General features: G+C 38.6%; 1 protein-coding gene across 8 annotated transcripts in view; it reads left to right on the forward strand.

Annotated features, from left to right (window-relative positions):
* Window positions 1–19,842, forward strand: part of spef1 (sperm flagellar 1) — a 38,081-nt gene that overhangs the window by 9,901 nt on the left and 8,338 nt on the right. For 7 of the 8 annotated variants that reach the window (XR_006309685.1, XR_006309686.1, XR_006309687.1 and 4 more), the window contains exons 3-6: window positions 1,875–2,040; window positions 6,354–6,396; window positions 7,722–7,803; window positions 15,328–15,424. Coding sequence is in view for 5 of the 8 variants with exons in the window: in XM_043678886.1 (XP_043534821.1) it covers window positions 1,875–2,040; window positions 6,354–6,396; window positions 7,722–7,803; window positions 15,328–15,424 (388 nt within the window). In the remaining 3 variants the exon portion in view is untranslated. The remainder of the gene's footprint in view (window positions 1–1,874; window positions 2,041–6,353; window positions 6,397–7,721; window positions 7,804–15,327; window positions 15,425–19,842) is intronic. The other variant, XM_043678885.1, reaches the window with a different exon arrangement.

Below are 19,842 nucleotides of genomic sequence, written 5' to 3' on the forward strand. Positions count from 1 at the left end.
TTTACCGGGTACTTCAGCAGATAGTTTGCACCCCTAGAGTAACTCTGGGCTTTCAATCCTTTTTCTTCATCATGTTGTTTTCTGACATTTCACTGACCATTGCAGGACATCACACTATCCCTATAGCCATACTTTGCCCCAGCCCCTGCCCTATAATGAATCTCACCCCTGACGCACACATTGGCTCTTGATCTATCACCAGATGTGTGATGGTTCGAATCCAGCAGGTAGCTCATGGTTCTACCCTATTCTTACCATTGCTTTTTATCTCTGGCCCCTGCTTTATGGTGATTCTGACTTCTATCGCATAATAGCTCAGATACACAGCCTTGTCATTCTGGCTTTCCTGTCATGCCACAATTCTGATCTATCTGGCTGCTCTTCTCTTCCCCTAGCTCACTTTGTTGTCTTGACACATGAGGCAGTGATTTATTGATACCTACTTAAATGACCAGTCCAGTTACTGCAACGTAGATTTTTCCTAATGACAGATGGTAAAAATAAAGATATTCAATCCATGATCTGTCTCCTCACTACCACGGTCCCAATGTAGCACATCAGCTCCTTGTCATCATGTACAAAGGGTGAGCGCTTGTCCAGGTACCCAAACAAGCCTTGAGAATTAGATGTCTTGTTCAACTCGAGCAATCTTTATTAGATACAAGCAAGCAAGGAGAAGACTTACTCTCTTGTATGATCAAGGGATTCTACCAGTGCAATGTTTGAGCAGTCAATTTGTACAAATAACTTGACCAGGTGCTTCATCTTTAATTGGATCTTTCCACCTTATTCCCCAATCTCATCTTCTCTTGATCATATTGACATTGACTTTCTTTCTCTCTCCCTGATCTTGTCTCTCTTTGCTTAGCTCTTTCCTATGAATTTTTCTCTCTCACTCCCTGATCCTGTCCACATTTGATTAAATCTTTCATGTGACTCTTTCTCACAGACCAGCTTCTCTCAACATTTTTCTACTCGACTTTTACACTAAGTACCTCATGATGCTTATTTGTCAATCTCTCCAAACATGGACAATAGTTATTTTCCTATTTACTGCACTGTTAATGTGCTTAAAATGTTTCACCTTCTATCTATAGGTGAGTAATTTACCTTTGCTTTAAATTTTTTCATTGTAAAAGAGTTGCTCATGGAATCCACTTTGTTCTCTGCATACTATCCAAAATCAGTATTATTCTTCCATATTTTCCACAATGTCGAATTTTACAATTTTTTTCCATGTAGAATATTCTGCATTAACTATTGAATAGGAGAGAGTTTTATATTAAAATACAATTAAAACTTGCAAATAAAGCTAATTATTTATATATGAAATTTTTAGTAACTGGAAATCAAGTAGAAATCTATGATAGATAATATTTATCATTGACTTCCTAAAACAGTCACAGAATCCCTACAGTGTGGAAACAGGCCATTCAGCCCAACAAGTCCACACTGACCCTCCAAAGAGTAACCCACCCAGACCCAATCCCTACTCTGTTGCTCTACATTTCCCCTAATGCACTTAACCTACACATCCGTGAACACTATGGCAATTTAGCACAGCCAATTCACCTAACCGGCACATCTTTGGACTGTGGTAGGAAATCAGAGCACCCGAAGGAAATCCACGTAGACATGGGGGGGAATGTGCAAACTCCACACAGACAGTCACCCGAGGCTGGAATCGAACCTGGGTCCCTGGCACTGTGATGCAGTAGTGCTAACCACTGAGCTATCATGCTGCCCAAAATCTGCTACACTTCCTTCAGAAAATATTCATTTTTGTAAGACCTGTATAGAGTCTTACGTTGATGGAAAGTATGATATTTTGAAGTATATTTCAATTAAATTTCTTTCACAATTCTTTTACGCAGGAAAGTATTTTCCAAATTACATTTTCATATTTCCGAAGACATGTTAACAAAGTTGGTTAAGAGCTCTCCTGGAATTATTGAACCAGTTTTATACATGTTAAGACAGAAGATTGAGGAAGAACTCAATTGCACACAAGTAAGAAACAGACACCTTTTTCATATGCAGGTACATTTTATTACTGTATAATGTTCAGATGTCTTTATTTTTGATGGAGTTCTGTACCTAACTAATCATCAACAATGCCCTGTGAGGTGATAAACCAAATCTTCATTTAAGTGTACCACTAAGCTAGTGACAGCAAGCATGGAAGCTTTGCTTTGTTCTTAGCTCATGGTACTGGCCTGCTCAGAAAGCCTTTTCTGAGAATTGCATCAAAGACTGCCAATCGTCATTTTAAAAACAGGCCTCTCAGATGGTTACTAATTGAATACTTTGTTCAGTAGCCAGCTTAGTGATACATTTCATGCATACAATGCCCCACATTGTGATCTCAGTTTACTGTCAGTGAAACACAGATCAGAAGCCTCTGTCTGTTTGTCTTCAAAGGACTTATGAAGCTACCCAGTTACAATGTGTCTGTTCTGGCTGATGGTGCACTATTGTCAATGATCATTTATGCAGTTCTTCTACACACAATTGTGCCTGGAAAGGCAGTCATGACATCAAATTTCAAACAGCATGAGGAAGTTCATAACTGCAGTTATTTTTGTGTTGTCACCCAAATCGTACAAATACGCAGTACTCCTCATGAAGAGTTCAAGCTCAAAACATCAAATCTCCTGTTCCTCGGACGCTACCTGATCGGTTGTGCTTTTCCAGCTCCACATTTTTTTGACCCCACTTTCTCCTAGTAGTCCACAGTACTAGAAGTACATGACAGAAGGATTTCAAGTAAATATGGGTCTTTAATGTAAACTTGAGCTTGCTTCACAGGAGGCTCCCAAGCACTGTGGATGTCACCTAGACAGGGGACGAAACGTCTGCAACACAAATTCCCAGCACGGCAAACAGAACCACAACAACGAGCACCCGAGCCTACAAATCTTCTCACAAACTTTGATTACCTCTCCAGTGAGTGAATTAAGGCTCTGGATTAGAGGTGCTGGAAAAGCACAGCAGTTCAGGCAGCATCCGAGGAGCAGTAAAATCAACGTTTCGGGTAAAAGCCCTTCATCAGGAATACAGTGCCTGAAGGGTGGAGAGATAAATGCTGTCTAGATATCCGCCGATCCAGAAACGTAGGTAAAATTAACACTAATAATTAGCAAGAAATGCTTGTATTTATTAGAGCCTTTTACAATATCTCAGGCAACACCTTTTTTGACTGTCCAAAAGGTAATGCCAATAACAATCCTGCACACCTTCAGTATTTCACTGAATACTAGCCTAGAGCTTACATGCTGAAGCCTCTGAAGTGGAACTTAAATCTACAACTTTCTGACACAGAGGTGATGTGTTATCACTGAGCCACATAAGCAACTCAAATCCTTAATTTCAGTTACAGTTCAAACAAATAATTTCAAGCAGTTCACTTAATTGCTACTCAGATGGTAAGTGTTTACCTTGCTACCCTGCTAAACTTATACAGTGGTTTTTACATTACAGTGTATTTATTTTACTTTGATGCTATTAGTGATAGACTCCCGACAGCAACATTGTCAATTTAAATGAAGCATTGCTACTGACATTAGAGGTGCCAAGATTCTCTTTAAATGATTTTCCTTGCTCCACTTGCAATTATATCTTTGGCTGCCTAGGTCCTCAACTTTGGAATTCTTGCTTGAAGTCTTTCTATTCTAAACCTTCTTTCCTCTTTTGTGATGTTCCTTTAAATCATATTTATTTTGGTTACCTATCTTCATGTCTCCTTATATGACTCAATGTCAAATTTTGTTTGTTAATAGTGTCCAAAAGCAGCTTGGGATATTCTGTTACATGAGACGTGCCATATAAATTTAAGTTGATATTCTTGTTGAAGAAATAGCCATCCATCACTCGAGGTAGTAGCAGTGGACCAGCAATATAGGTGTGTTTAATATAGCAGCAATTATTCTGAGCATGAGCAATCTGAGTGCTCAACCTGCTTAGCCCAGCAGCAATACAATTTCCCAGTTGCTGAAAGCCATGCTGAGGAATGTCTAGTGTCAATAAAGTAAATTACATTTTTGTTCTCTTCAACAATTATGCTCACACATACAACTGGTTATCTGACCCTGCCTGGGCTCTGGCAGCTACCCACACTACAGCTGAACTTCACAGTCTCAGTGTAGATCCTTTCTGGTGGTTTTGTAACAGAAACCTGGAGAAAATGAGGCCTGCAGATGCTGGAGATCAGAGTCAAAAACTGCCAGTCAGGCAGCATCTGCGGAGCAGGAGAGTCGAGAATTCACGCATAAGCTGTCATCCTGTGAAGAGCTTATGCTTAAAACATTGACTCTCCTGCTCCTCGGATGCTGCTTGACCAGCTATGCTTTTCCAGCACCACACGTTTTGACTTGCAACATAAATCTGACATTCACCGAGAATCCTTTTGTCAGTGTTTGTTGCCTTTATCTTTATTCTGCCGGTATAAGTCCACAGGATGGAATTTGCAACCAGCAAACTACATAAGAGCCTAAATTGCTTTGAATACATTCCAATATTTTTGCTTAAAATCATGCAAATTGGGTAATTTCTGTATGAAAAATAAAGTGCATATAAATGCGTATTCATATTAAACATTTGAGCATGAAGTTGATAATTGGAATTTATATTCTCAAATGTTAAAATCATTGAAATCCTATAGGCAATTAGGCCCATTGGGTCGCCACCAATCCTCCAAAGAGCGTCCCACTGACTCATCCCATCCCTGTAACATGGAAATCCATTGATCCTACACTTTGCTGGACTGTGAGGAGACTGGAGCACCCGGAGAAAACCCATGAGGATGAGGGGAGAATGTGCAAACTCCACAGTCACCTGAGGGTGGAATCGAACCCAACCTTATAATCCAGCATTTCCCATGGCTGACCCAGCTAACTTACACATCCCTGGGCACTATGGGCAATTTAGCATGGGCAATGCACCTAACCTGCACATGTTTTGACTGTGCGAGGAAACCGGAGCAAACCCACGCAGACACAGGGAGAATGTGCAAACTCCACACAGACAGTCACCCAAGGCTGGGATTGAACCTGGGTCCCTGGTGCTGTGAGGCAGCAATGCTAACCACTGTGCCACCCCATCCTGAAATTGCCCAGAGGGCAGTTAAGAGTCAACTACATTTCTGTATGTCTGGAGTCAAATATAGTCCAAACCAGATACGGATCATTAATGTCCCTAAAGGACTTTAGTGAACCAGATGAATTTCTCTGACAGCTGATGGAATTTGAACCCAGGTCCCAGAACATAACTCGGGTGCCTGGATAAACAATATAGTGAAAATACTTCTACACCATCGCTTATTAAGGCAATTTTTTTGTGCTAATCATAAAAATCACCCTCATCCAGGAACTGGTCATAACAGTACATACCTGAAAGATGGTCTTGCCTTTTCTCCTCCACACATTGATTGATGTGCCGTGTACCCTGAGTATTTTCTGCTTCATTGCCAATAAGGCTTCAGAGTCTTATTACTCCAAGATATGGTAAAATCCTGAATTCCTATCAATTACCCAACATATCTGTTGATCCCTACATTATGTTTGCAAATTGCTGCTGACAACACCTTCTGAAATCAGCAGCAGTTATACACTGTGAGCACAGCTGTAACAAATGGGATACACAATGCCAAAGAATGTATTTAACATTCATACGTTCAATTGCAGAGGCACCTCTGTCTCTATGTAAATATTGATATTGGACCTATTGAAAGGGATATTCTATAAACTTCATAAAGCAATTTTGCAACCACTTTCTGAAAAAGTCTGGCACAGCCACTTAACAAGGTATCAGCCAAAATATATGAGTAATAAATGGTGAAAAATTGCGTTTGCACTGTTATGAAGTTTATATATTTGTTGCAAAAACTGTATTCAATAAAATAAGGGTGATTTTGATGGAAATATATATGGGAGATTGCATTTAACATTAAATGAGTTATTCTCTAATATTAAATATTGTTAGTTATCCCATGTAAATAAAGATAAATCGCCGTAGTCTTATCAGACTGTAGGGCAGCTCTTTCATTACAGAGAGTCAACTGGTGATAGTTTAACCTGAGGATCACCATTTTCCTGATGAGAATGAGATAATCATCTTTGCATTATTCAGTGTAAATCAAAATGCTGTTAATTTCAATGTAAGCTCTCTTGACTATCTACCATAACTTCAGCAGAAGATCCACACTAACTCTGAAGAGATGGCATAATATTTATGACAGATGATCCCATCCAAATTCTTCCCTATAATGGGAATGGCAAATATTTGTGGAGTCATTAAAAATAGTCGAATACACATTTGTTTAACAAATTCGTAAGTAGATTTCTTTATTTTGGCAGGAGGTGGAAAATTACAGTACTTATGCTGACAAAAACATTTCAGGTAAGCTACTTTCTTGCACTTAATAATTATTTGGTTACAGAGCCAGTAGAAAGAGAGTCCACTGACTCATATTATTTAAAATATGTTGGCAATAAGCATAAATGAAGCATTTTATGATTAAATATTTTTTGAAAACTATATTTGTTTTTTGTTAAAAAAAATTGTGAGCCAACAATATTGTGTTGGAAAGGAACTTCTTGGTCCACTGAATAATCAATCAAGTTGTTGATTTCTTGTTCTTGGGATGTGGATGAGATGCTGATAAGAATTCATTTATTACTCCCCTATGAAATCGCGTTGGTTTGTCTCCTTGAACAGTTGGAGTTCTTGTGATGGTACTGTTGAGTAAGGTAGAGAACTTCATGATGTTTGTACCAACAGTGAAGGAATGGCAGTTAATATTCAAGTCAAGAAGACTTTACTGCCATTATCCTTTTTGAGAGTAGAGTTGGAATTGGATGGGCTTGCTGTCAAAGCTAATTTGGTAAGTTGCTTTTTTAAATAAAATGAATGCCATCAGAAAATGCATTGATGCCCCTGTTTTAGAAGAGATTAGCTGAACCTTAATGAAGGTTAAAATATTTCCTTGAGAGCACCAACTAGGGATAAAAGTTCAGTGAAAGTTATGGCAGAGTATCCATTAATATCTACATATTATACTCCATCATGTCATCAAGAGTAAATCTTCAGCAATGTCAAAAGCACTGGAGTTTGATCCAAACAGAAATAGATCTTTAAAACATGTTAGTGGTTCTAAAATTTGAATCATGATTGTTTAATATGGCCCATCATTCTCCAATTGAGATGTTTACAGTACTGCATTGTCTTATTTTTTAATATTGCATAACTTGATGTAACGGAAATGTGGCAAGTTCATCAGCTGTGAAAGTTGCAAAATGTTCCTTTCTGCCTTTGACTCCATCCTTGGCTATATAAAACCTTCCCAGAACATAATGTTCGATTCTAATTCCTCTGTCATTGCACTGACAAATGAAACACAAATGAACAGGATTTCCTTTAATATTAATTAATAGATCTAAATCTTCCAGAAGTAAGAAAGTAATTAAGTTGAAATCAGAGTGATATATGACTGACTCATTTGAACTTATCCTGCTGTGATGGTTCAACAATAAATGTATTTTTAAAAATGTAGGTGCAATGCTCTCTGCACAACTAAAACTACATTGGAGGTAACCAGAAATAGTTGCTGTAAGGACATAAAATGACGCTGCTTTATCTTCCTATGTGTGAGTGTAATAACTTGTTACAACGCAAGCAAAATATAATACACATTCTGCGCAAAGTTATCCTGTTTTGTTTTCTAGATTACGTACCACCCAACATGCATTTATTTACAAAGGAATGCCAATCCCAACCTGAAATGTGGAACAACAGTCAGAAGCAGAGGTAATTTAGAATACTTATTTCAGTTCATAATGGTAAAATATTGCCTGCCATCTATTTGTAGTTACCTGTACATATTTTATTTGAATCTAGCACAGACCATGTATGTCTAATGTCTGAAAGCCCTCAAATATATTTTAGCAGTTTTAGTCCAGTTCTAAGTTAAGAATAAATTGATCTGATTTGCAACTTATCATTATTAAGTTGTCAATCCTGTGAATAATGATTGTGGAATGGAGGAATATTGTAAAAGTTCAGTGGGATCCTCATGTGAGGCAATATTTTTGGGGACATATATGGGATTGTATCTGACCTAGTAGTACAAAATGATCCATTTCTAATGATTTGCATTTTTACCTGTGAACCATTAAAATACTCACAAAAAACAACACAGCGTGCCAAAGATGTATTTACGTAGTGTCTCTCTGAGCCAAATGTCAAGTACCTGGAGGCAGGCAATGCTCTGACCCAGTACCTGTCTGATCCCTGCAGCATTCTTCAAGTATAGTGATGCGTAAACAAACAAAAGCAGCAGCCTATTTATCTGCCCCAGGACAATCAATGGAAATTGGCATGATGCAATTCAAAGTGGGGCTACATTAGCAAACGTATCCCTAACAGGTTATCTAAATTGTCAAAATTATGTAAGCACTACAACCTTCCAAATACATCTATTGAATTTAGTTTGTAGAAGGCACTACCTTTGAAATTATGATGTAATCCCATTTTAAAACAATTTCATGCTGGAATCATTAGGTATTTTTGGTTACTGCTGAACCTGTTGATGTTTGGAGGAATAACTGCTCTCTGGTAGCACTTTAAATAAGAGGAAGGTGTTCTCCCAGTTTTCCAGCTAATATTCATTCCTTAACCAATGGAAGCACATTAACTGGTCATTTTTCTGATTGTTTTGGAGAGCTTCCAGTATATAGATTGACTCCTGGAATACAACAGTAATTACATTTCAAATGTAATTTGTAGGATCTAAAAGAAGTCCCAAAAGACAATGTATGCTATGTATGTAGAATATATAATATTATATAATATAAATATAGATAGTATAAAGGTATGTTCTTTCTTATATATTTTGGATAGACTCAAGTAAGTCACAGAGGCATCTGTGCTTATACAGTGGTTGTCTTTTATGTTTTTAACAATAAGACCATGTGAGATATTAATATTTAATTGCTGCAACTGAGGAAGGAAATGACTTGGCCTTCTTGCCAGCTGGTTCTGATACTATTGCTGCCAACAATACTTGATCTTCCTCTCTTTTCACAGTGAAACTTGTTATTCTCTTCTGCTGTGGGTGTAGCTTGCTGGCATTTGCAACAGGCAGTATAAATGATGAGACATGTACACTGTGAAGTGCTAGATTACTCAAGCCCATCTGCAACATTGGGTCATCTACTTTCTTACGCATAAAACATAGACAATGTCACCATGCTCCAAGAGATACCTTAATTGTGCAATTGCATTTTATGAGGTGATTTTGTGCTGATCAATGTCCCTTTGTTAAACATCTAATGAAAAGAGGATAGTGATTGTTTTGATGTAGTGAACTTCACCTACCTGTTTTACGTCTGTATTCTTGCAACCTATAATGTTCAAAGTAGCATTTTCATAGAGACTGAGTGAATTTTCAGGGCTTTTTTTCATATTTGTTCTATTCTTTACTACCTTGTCTTTCAAGCAAAGAGGGAATCTTAGGGTGTGGAACATATGGAACAGACTAGCATTCAGAACGTAGTTCATTCTGTATAATGAATAGAAGTGCATTACACACGTTGAACACAATTTCATCCATCCTAATTCATCCATGCCGAAAATCCCCCATTCTAGTATCTTCAATGGTTCTAGATATTTTGCCTAGTATATATGAAACTCCGTTCTTTGGAATGAGTATTTAAAAAATTCAGCTTTACTATTTTGAACTAGTTCATTGTCCTCAGACAAACATTTGAAAGTTAATTTAAAATAATATTTCATTTGCACTCTGATGATGTCTTACACTTTCTGAAGGATTGAAAAGTCCAACTAATGTTTAGTTTAACTAAACATTAAATCAAGATGGGAACTGACCTAAACACTATAGAGTGGATTACAAGTTCTGACTTGTACTGTTTGGCTGTTTAACTGCTATGCTGATGGCTTTGTTGATTGCTGCACTATATTGTCTAGATTAATAAGTCTGCTAAATCTCCTTCAACGTCTTCCTGAGCTAATTTAATACCATTCAGGAACTACTTGTGCCAACCATTTGGTTTTCTTCTTAAGTGCAATGCTTTACACATACATACTTATCACTTAATTTGATCTGTCTGATCTTCCTTTCATACATATTTGCTCTCAAGTCATCTGAAGTGCTGTTCAGCAGTAACACTGGTATTGTATCATTTTCAAACAATTACAAGTTCAGAAATTCTTAGCTTGCATTATGCATTATAGAAGATTGTATAACATATGGGTTATCACATTTTGTACTGGAATAGATCACAACATATGTACAATCTACAATGCCCTGCATCTGTGGGAAGCCAGCTATATTGGCAAAGCCTACAGCCTGGGCCACAGCACTGACCTCTTCACAGGGAAACAAGGTGAAGCACTGTGATATGTACAAGTTACGTCAGCAACAGCCTTGGTACATTTGTGGATTGAAGATTAAAAGATCCTACGCAGATCCTGAGTGGATTCTTGGAAGCAACTAGCGATCAGTAAAAATTTTGCGCATCTTTCTTCTTGATAGCAACCAGGATTGGATTGACCCCCACTCCTTCAAGTTACAGGTCCTGCTTCAGCCGATGACATAGTTCTGTAACAGTGTCCTGAGATATTCTCTGTTTATGACAGAAATGCATCTTGCTGTTCTGAAGGAAATAGTAATAGAGGGTAATAGACTCTGGATTTCCTCCACCTCCCATGCATTCCAAATGGACCTTCAGCTGTGACTTCTTCTGTGCTTTTGTTGCATCATAGCAACAATAACAATGATGATTGGTGTAACTTGATCCATTGGTTCCTGTTCCACTGAACCTGTATGGGGAATATTAGAAACAGAACAGCTCATTGGTAATGTGAGCAGTCAAGATTCACATCACATCAAAATGAGGGTTTAATGTAGACCCTGATACACTGTAATATAGAGGATTCTAAAATGGAATGCTAGAGACAGACCTTTGACATAGTTAGCATAATTCAATATATGCAGCACAAGCCAGAGGAGATTCTAAGTGCGGTAGGATTATTGAACAACCCTAGTCTAGATTAGAGTGGTGCTTGAAAAGCACAGCAGGTCAGGCAGCATCCAAGGAGCAGGAAAATTGATGTTTTGGGCAAAAGCCGTTCAGCAGGAACCACACACACACACACACACACATACACACACAGACGTTGTCAAATATTTACCATCAGCTCCATGCCGTTGAGACCTTGGATTGTTCTTATTAATTGTGGCCCATAATTAACCCTTTTAAGGTTTTGTTTTGCTTTGCAAAGTTGCTAATAATCACAATCCACAATGATTAATAACATGATAAAGATTGCTTGTGGCCAGAAATTGTGTCCCACACAGTTGTAAGTGTTTCAACTATGATTACAAATGTCTTGAACCTGTACTGTGTAAGTACCAGATTAATGGAATAGTGTCTTGCGGGACATCACATCATCCATAAGTACGGTCCACGTGTTCCGCCAGAAAAACAACATACTCCATCCACACTCATGGTCTGCTCACCACACACACACACACACACACACACACACACACACACACACACACACACACACACACACACTACACAGACAGAGACACATACACGCACAGACACACACACACACACACAGACACACAAACTGACACTCACACACAGACACAGACACACTCCCCACCCCCTCTTCTGCATTCCTTTTTTCCTCCTTAGTTCTGAGCTCCATCTCTTTCAGTTACATCTTCATCTTCCAAAATTGCCCCTTGAATCCCAGCTGTACAGCCTAGCCATGCCAGCCATTATACTAAATTCTCCTTTCATAGTCGTGGTGACTATCGAAGAACCCCTCTCCTTCAGTGACTCGTGCCCTCATTTTATAATGAATTGCCTCCCTTCCTAATTATTATCCCTTCTGCATCCCCACATGCTCCTTCCTCTTCCCACTATTAATTTCCACAACTTCCCTATCATAGCAACCAAACTCTGATACTTCCCCTGCCTTTATTTTCATTGAGCAAGCCCCAGGAACTCACTGTGGCCAATTACCCTAACCGACTTGGAAGAAATGTGCAGACTGATGGATGACCAAATCTCTGACAGATACCTGAACAGCTCCCTGACTGATATCTGAACAGCTCCCTGACTGATTCACCACTAATTCTTCGACTTGTTGCACTGGACCTGCAGGAGTGACTGTGGTCCACTCCCCAGACTGTGGTAGTACAAAACCCCTAATCTTGACTATCCCAAATGGATGACTGACTGTGTCTAAGATGTTGGACTGAGATCAGATGCTGCCCTTAATTGACTGTGATGATATCCCTAATTGACAACATTCTGCCTTGACTTGACTGGGGACTACTCCCCTTTTGGGACATGGAGGACCTTTAGACATGGCCACCTGATGGAAGTATGTATTGTGTAAGTTTTTGGCATGTGCAGCAGGTGTGACATTTATGTGGCGTGATGTGCATTCCCTTCATTGATAAGTACTGACAACCAGGGCAAGCTACCTGACTTTGTGTCTCTGTTAAAATATAACAAACAACAGAAATACAGTGAGCCTTTAAATTCTAAGTGAGGCCACAAAGGACAAAAGGTAAGATGGGGATGCTGTGAGCATCCATGTTGATATGAAGTAAGTGAGCACGAAGAAAGGTAGTGAAGAACCCTGAGGTTCACCATGGTCCGATGCATGAGATGTCTTCCTGTCCCTATTCATAGCGCAGCCTGGCAGGAGCATTGCAATGTAAAGTGTTGGTGTGTTCCAAAGTACAGTATTGTGGTGGAGAACTCTGTTCCAAGTCAGTCTGAAATGTGCAATAGTGATGTGGTGAGGCTGGTGCAAGTCTGATGCCATCCTCTGTGGGCAAGAGTGCAGATGGTTGCTACCCCTAAGCATACTTGGAAATGCTGGCAATTGCTGGCTAAAAGGAAGGCCCAAAGAAGCATGTGGCAATTTGGAACCACCAGGTACCTGCTCTGACTATCATGTTGGAAATCGGTCCTGTCTTGTTTCTGTCTGGCCTATGGGAGAATAGGAAGTTGCTTATAAATGAGGGGACAAGAGGCACTAACAGAATACAAACAGACATTTCACTTCTCACTAGCAAGATTCTCATCTCTCCATCCAAACCATGGGTAGAAAATCAGATATTTTATTCTTGGCACCAAGAATCTAATTTGCTTGAACTTAGCATATTTTCTTACCTGACTCGTGACTGCCTCTCGTTCAGAGGCTTGGAAAATTCATCTCATTATTTTTGCTTAACACATGGACAAGCCAGATTTTGCTATAAAAAAAACTTTAAATTTCAGGTCAGATGAACACATGTAAGCCTCTCCCAGTAACACCAGTACTTCAATATTTAGTGTGTGTGATATAGTATAAAATACTACTCACTGTTAGAAGGAAGTAGAGAAATATTTAGCATATATTTTATCTGTGGCTTGTAGATTCCTGTTTTTATGACTTCGTGGTTTTTACTTTTTCAGAGACACCCAGATGGAATTTACGATAACAAGTTTTGTTTTTGCACTATAGTACAAACAAGCTTTATGTAGTTTATAGTGAAAGATTTTAAGAGTCCAATTGCAGTCTCACAGCACAAAAGCTGGGTAGTAGGTTGACTGTTTTGAGGTTGATGTTCATAATATGTGAAACTAATTTGCATTGGTCAAGTATCCCATGTCAAAAACACCTTTATGAGCAGAAGTCAAGATAGCAACAATATCACATGGTGATGGCAGACAACAAATAAATTAGCAGTTCAATCATTTTGCAATGACCATAATGTCCTGAACTCTACTTTTGCTACATGATGTTCACTCAGCAATACAATGGTATATTCATAGTCTTATCCACTCTGATTTACTTTTTATGTTATGTATTTTAACGGATCTGCAATATATCACATTCATGAATAATATCAATCTGTGTGAAGGATGTAGGTGGCATGGTCCACAGGACCAGTGGCTTGAAGAGATAAAGAGTAAGTGAAGGATAAAATAATGTAAGTTTAATAACGAAAGTATAATAGGGACTATCAGGACCTACAACTAATATAAAGTAACTGAACAGAATAAACTGGAATTGACCTCAGTGTTCTTGTGCTAAGAAAGTGAAGATTGGCCAAGTTCCCATCTACAGCCCAACTGAAATTACACATTGCTGTAATAGTTCAGCTCACAATATGAATAATAATGTCTTGGCTAATTTACCACAGGGAGAAGTTGGAAGTAGGTAAAGGGAAGAAATCAGGAGAAAATAACTAATTACATTTAAGAGCAGAATATATTCATTCAGGCACTTTTAAGTGCCATTAAATAGGACAATTCAGTGAAATAATCAGCCCACTCATTTGTGCACAATGGTCCAATATGCAATTTATTTTGAGCAAAGTTTTGTTAAATGCAGTAATTACTACAGTTACTTGCTATAATTTATCACAGCCTATTACAACTTGTTTTAGAAATAGAGGTCATAGATATACACACACTGTTCATTCCTGAAGAAGGGCTCATGCCCGAAACGTCGATTCTCCTGCTCCTTGGATGCTGCCTGACCTGCTGCGCTTTTCCAGCAACACATTTTCAGCTCATAGATACACACACAGTTACATAGAGAGATGAATAAGTGGCTGAAGTAAAATTTTACATTCAGTCAATCTGCAACCAGAATGATTAAAACTAATTAACATTTTAAGAAATATCAAAAAATGTTTGATTGGAGAAGACAAGTCAACTGGAAAATAAACTGACAATAGAGAATTGAGATTTTGCTTATAACTAAAAATCTAGTAATAAGTTCTAATATTAATCATCAACATCATTCAATATTACTGTCAAACATATGGGCATCACCAAATATATTTGAAACTTGAAACTTATTTTAAAAGTACATGTTGTCTTTGAGATGCTTGAAAACAATCTAGTCCAGAGCATCTTTATGCTGAAAAGTATTGTCTGTACCACAGAAACACAAGAAGATGGTTGTTGTACAAGATTGACCTGCCTAACATCCACAACCAATTTTTCATTAATGTTGGCTGTATTGTGATCAAAAAGCTCTTGTTCTGGACAGCAAACACTCCAGGGTCTGTGAACAGAATGCATTGTTTTTATTTCAGTACAAATTCACTGGACTTTCCTTCAATTTGCATTGACTTTCATACTAGCTTCAGGCTGGTGAACATTCTTTATAATGGTTTAGCTTTGTAATGCATGGTGTTTTGTACAGATTCTCCATTAATGGATTATAATCGTGCATACAATGTGTTTCCTTTTGAATGACCCATCATTATTTTATCTATCTTAGGACATTTTATGACCAGTTTTCCCAGCTGAATCCTGAAATTCGTCTCTTATTAGAGGAGAAAGATCAAGCTCTGTTAGCTCTTCGTGAAACTGTGGAGGTAGGTAGAGTAATAAAAATAGTTTAATTTTGGCTTAAACTATATAATGTTCAATTGTTATTGTTAGGAACAGTTACAATGGAATCTGCCCTCTAAATTATGGAACTCTGTTAGAATTCTCAAAGGAAATCCTAAGCTGAGAATTGCTGGAGGCACAACGCAACAGTAAGCAAAGCCAAATGTTTTGTAATGCAAAGAAAGAGCTCAGATATATAATTAAGTTAAGATAGCTATGTTAAATAAAGCACAAGGAAAAATGTAGAAAGAATTAGTTGGCTGCCTGTCTCTTATATAAATAGATTTAGAACAAAAGAAAGAATTGTAACACTCAACATTCAAAGCTGCAGCACAGCTTTAAGAAGACAATCCCTGTAAACCAGCCAAACACTTGTAGGCTTGAATATAGGCTTGCTTGATGAGACAGTTTCAGACGTTTCGACACCATACTAGGTAACATCATCAGTGAGCCTCAGGATGAAGTACTGGTGGTATGACCCACTTTTTATTTATGTGTTTAGGCTTCCTTGGGTTGGTGATTCCATTTCCTGTGGTGACATCATTTCCTGTTCTTTTTCTTAGGGAGTGGTAAATGGGATCCAAGTCAATGTGTTTGATGATAGAGTTCTGGTTGAAATGCCATGTTTCTTGCAATTCTCGTGCGTGTCTCAGTTGGCTTGTCCTAGAATGGATGTGTTATCCCCGTTGAGGTGGTGTTCTTCCTCATCTGTATGTGAAGATACTAGTGAGAGTGGGTCATGTCTTTTTGTGGCTAGCCGATGTTCATGTATCCTGGTGGCTAGTTTTCTACCTGCTTGTCCAATATAGTATTTGTTACAGTTCTTGCAAGGTAGTTTGTAAATGACATAGTCTCACTACCTAGATTGGCCAAGGAGCTACACTAAAGACTAAAACAATTGGTAGAAGACCCACGCCACTCCATCCACTCCACCCAAGAATTCCTGAAGACCATCAAGGACACCAAGATAGAAGAGGATGAAATAATGGTCTCCTTTGACTTAACAGCCCTGTTCACATCCATCAACATTAACCTGGCCAAGGAAACACTGTCTGCACTATTAGAAGAACCAAAGACACATCCACCAAATCCCACCAACTTCATTAGCAAGGACAATGTCATCAGGCTAGTGTACCTATGCCTTACCACCCACTTCATCTTCAACAACAAAAGCTACAGACAAACCAACTGAACACCCATGGGATTTCCGATATCAGGGTTCTTAGCACAGGAAGTAATGCAGAGACTTGAACAAACAGCTCTGCCAACCATCCAACCCAAACTTTGGGTTCGCTACGTGGATGACACCTTTGTCATCACTAAACAAAACAAGTTAGAGGAAACCTTCAAGACCATCAATAATCCCCTTACTGGCATAAAATTCACTAAAGAGGAGGAAAACAACAACAAACTGCCATTCCCAGATGCCGCAGTGGAACGAACAGCCAATGGGAACTTCAAACCAGCTTCTACAGGAAAATAACGCCTACAGACCAAATACTGAACTACAGAAGCAATCATCCACAAACGAAGCTGCTTAAGAACATTATTTCAATGAACCACCACACACTGTAGCACAGAGAAACTATGCAGAGCATGGGAAAATCACCGATACAGTGTATTCAAAAAGAACGGATACCCAATGAACACACTCTGCCAATTTCTCAACAACAAATCCAAACAAGTGACAAAACGTGTCCAGAAACCCTAGCCACTCTCCCCTACATCAAAGACATCTTGGAAATGACTGCAAGACTACTCATACCTGTTGGCATTATCGTAGCTAATGAACTTGAAGGACCCTATACAGACAACAAGCAAAACTAATGTCATTTACAAAATACCTTGCAAGGACTGTAACAAACACTACATTGGACAAACAGGTAGGAAACTAGCCATCAGGATACAGGAACATCAGCTAGCCACAAAAAGACATGACTCACTCTCACTAGTATCTTTATATACAGATGAGGAAGGACACCATTTCGACTGGGACAACACATCCATCCTAGAACAAGCCAAACAGAGACATATGCGAAAATTCCTAGAAGCATGGCATTCCAACCGGAACTCTATCAACAAACACATTGATTTGGATTCCATTTACCACCCCCTGAGAAAAAGAACAGGAAATGACGAGGGGGCGTCGAACTATACATAAAGTGAAATTCTGCATCAGAATCATTATTGTACAATCCAATGGTCTGTTGAAGCTGAACTGTCCAGTATCATGGCCTAAAAAAGTAACCCCATTTCTTCACTATAAAATGCAAATTACTCTGTACTGATCATGTGAACATCAAATTCTTGTAAACGCTGAAACTGTGGGTGACAGCCAGGAATGGAAAAATCAAGTGCAGGCAACAATGGACTTTATTTATTACTTAATTCTCATGTGTATTATTGCAACTTGTCCAACCAGCTAGTAATAGTCTATCTCATTCAAATATAGAATCAATCTGGTTGAATGCATTTTTTAAAAACAGCATTGCTGCTATCTGACTACTAATGTTACAATGATAATTTTTTTGTTGTTGGTTTCCTGTGTTGAGCCCTACAGAGGAAAGGCTGGACTAGAACTCCTCACTATGTTGGTTTTTAGATTTGACAAGGCAGTGATAAGGGAGGCGTGGAGAAGGACGGAGTCATATCCCTTTTACCTAACTTGACTTCTGCATATAACACATAACATGGTGACAGTGAGTAGGAGGATAAACCATAAGCGTAACGTGCTGAAGAAAGAGGCTGACACTTCCTGTCCGGAAATAAAGCTGTGCTTCATTCAACAGTCATCATCTTGTGGAAAAGATTACTGGCAAATCACTTTTCAGTTATATTGATCTGACTCACTTTAAAACAGATTGTCAGATCACCTGCACTTTAGAAAATAATGCAAGATTCATCAGACTATTTGCTTATCCCACACAAAAAATGCTTTGCCAATTATTTTTTTCATTATTGCACTGCTTCTTCTACCTTATTTTAGGATGACAAGAGAATTTCTCATGCATGAACAAGATCACATACCCAAAAATTGCATTATTAAATACCACAATATGTTTGCTTAACACTTTTTCCTGAATTCTAAACATTTCACATAATAGAAATAACAGCTGAACCAAGTTGCAAAAGGAAGACTTTCAGGTTAAATATTCAGGGGTCAGTACCTTATAGTACAACTTCTTTCTGGGGGAAAAAAATTAGGCATTGACTCTGATTTATTATATTGATGTAATCTGTTTATTACAAATTGTCAAATATTTACACACATCATGTGGATACTTTGAACAGCAGACAGCACTGATCTTCGCTCAGCACTGCCGAGGACTGTGAGCCCAGATTATGATCCACAGTTTTTGCCAAGGTGGGCCAACTTGGGAGATCTTTGAAAAGGCAGGAAGATTCCCATTCTCATTTTTATTTCCAGAAATTTGTGTAAGTAATGGTGCATATAGCTCAACCCGATCCTTTCCAGATTCATTACAGGAGTAGGCAATTGAAAACTCCCACCCACCTTTGAAATGTTATGGAGTCATGTTACTTCAGATGTCAACATGTTTCATGCCACCCCTGAAGAGTTGTGAATCATGGGACAATCCCATTTACAAGTGGGGAACCAAAAAGGAAGTCGCCTGATTCTAGATTTCTTTGACTGACAGACTACTTGCTTTGAAATAGAGAGTAAAGTCTATTCTTTGTGTTTTAATAGGCTGTACTGAAGCAGTGGTGGTTCAGTTTGACAGCTGAGACCGTTATGAATGCTGCTTGGCTGAGTTTAAAAATCTGAGGAATTTGTCACAGTTTATGTGAACAGTTGACTGTTTTATGAGCTTATTAAAGGATTATCTATCTTTGATGTGGTCACTGAATTTTTTTTCAACCAAATGATCACTTAAGGGTATTTGCATTTTTTCATTGGGTCTTGAGTGTTTCTTAGTGTGAAGTGTATTTAAATGACAACTCCATTCAATCATTAGAAGTTTGTTTCCCATGTCCATTTTTATGTTCCAAATTCCACGTCCCATTCCCACAACTTCTAATTTCCTTGTGTTGTAAGCAACCATCTACCCCTACTTTAAAAAATTAAATGACCACTGCCTTCTGAGGAAGAGAGTTCCAAGATTGCACAGCCCTTTCAGAAAAAAAAAATCTGTCCTAAAAGGGTGCCCCATTATTTTAAAACAGTGTCCCACAGTTCACTTGTATCATCACCAAGACCTTCTCTCCAAGGCCCCAAAGGAAACTTCCATATCCGCCACAGATTCACCTGCACCTCCACCCACATTATCTACTGCATCCGCTGCAGCCGGTGTGGCCTCCTCTATATTGGCGAGACAGGCCGCCTACTTGCGGAGCAATTCAGAGAGCACCTCTGGGCCACCCGGACAAACCAACCCAACCA

Source organism: Chiloscyllium plagiosum, chromosome 38, assembly GCF_004010195.1.
Source record: "Chiloscyllium plagiosum isolate BGI_BamShark_2017 chromosome 38, ASM401019v2, whole genome shotgun sequence".
Taxonomy (NCBI): Eukaryota; Metazoa; Chordata; class Chondrichthyes; order Orectolobiformes; family Hemiscylliidae; genus Chiloscyllium; species Chiloscyllium plagiosum.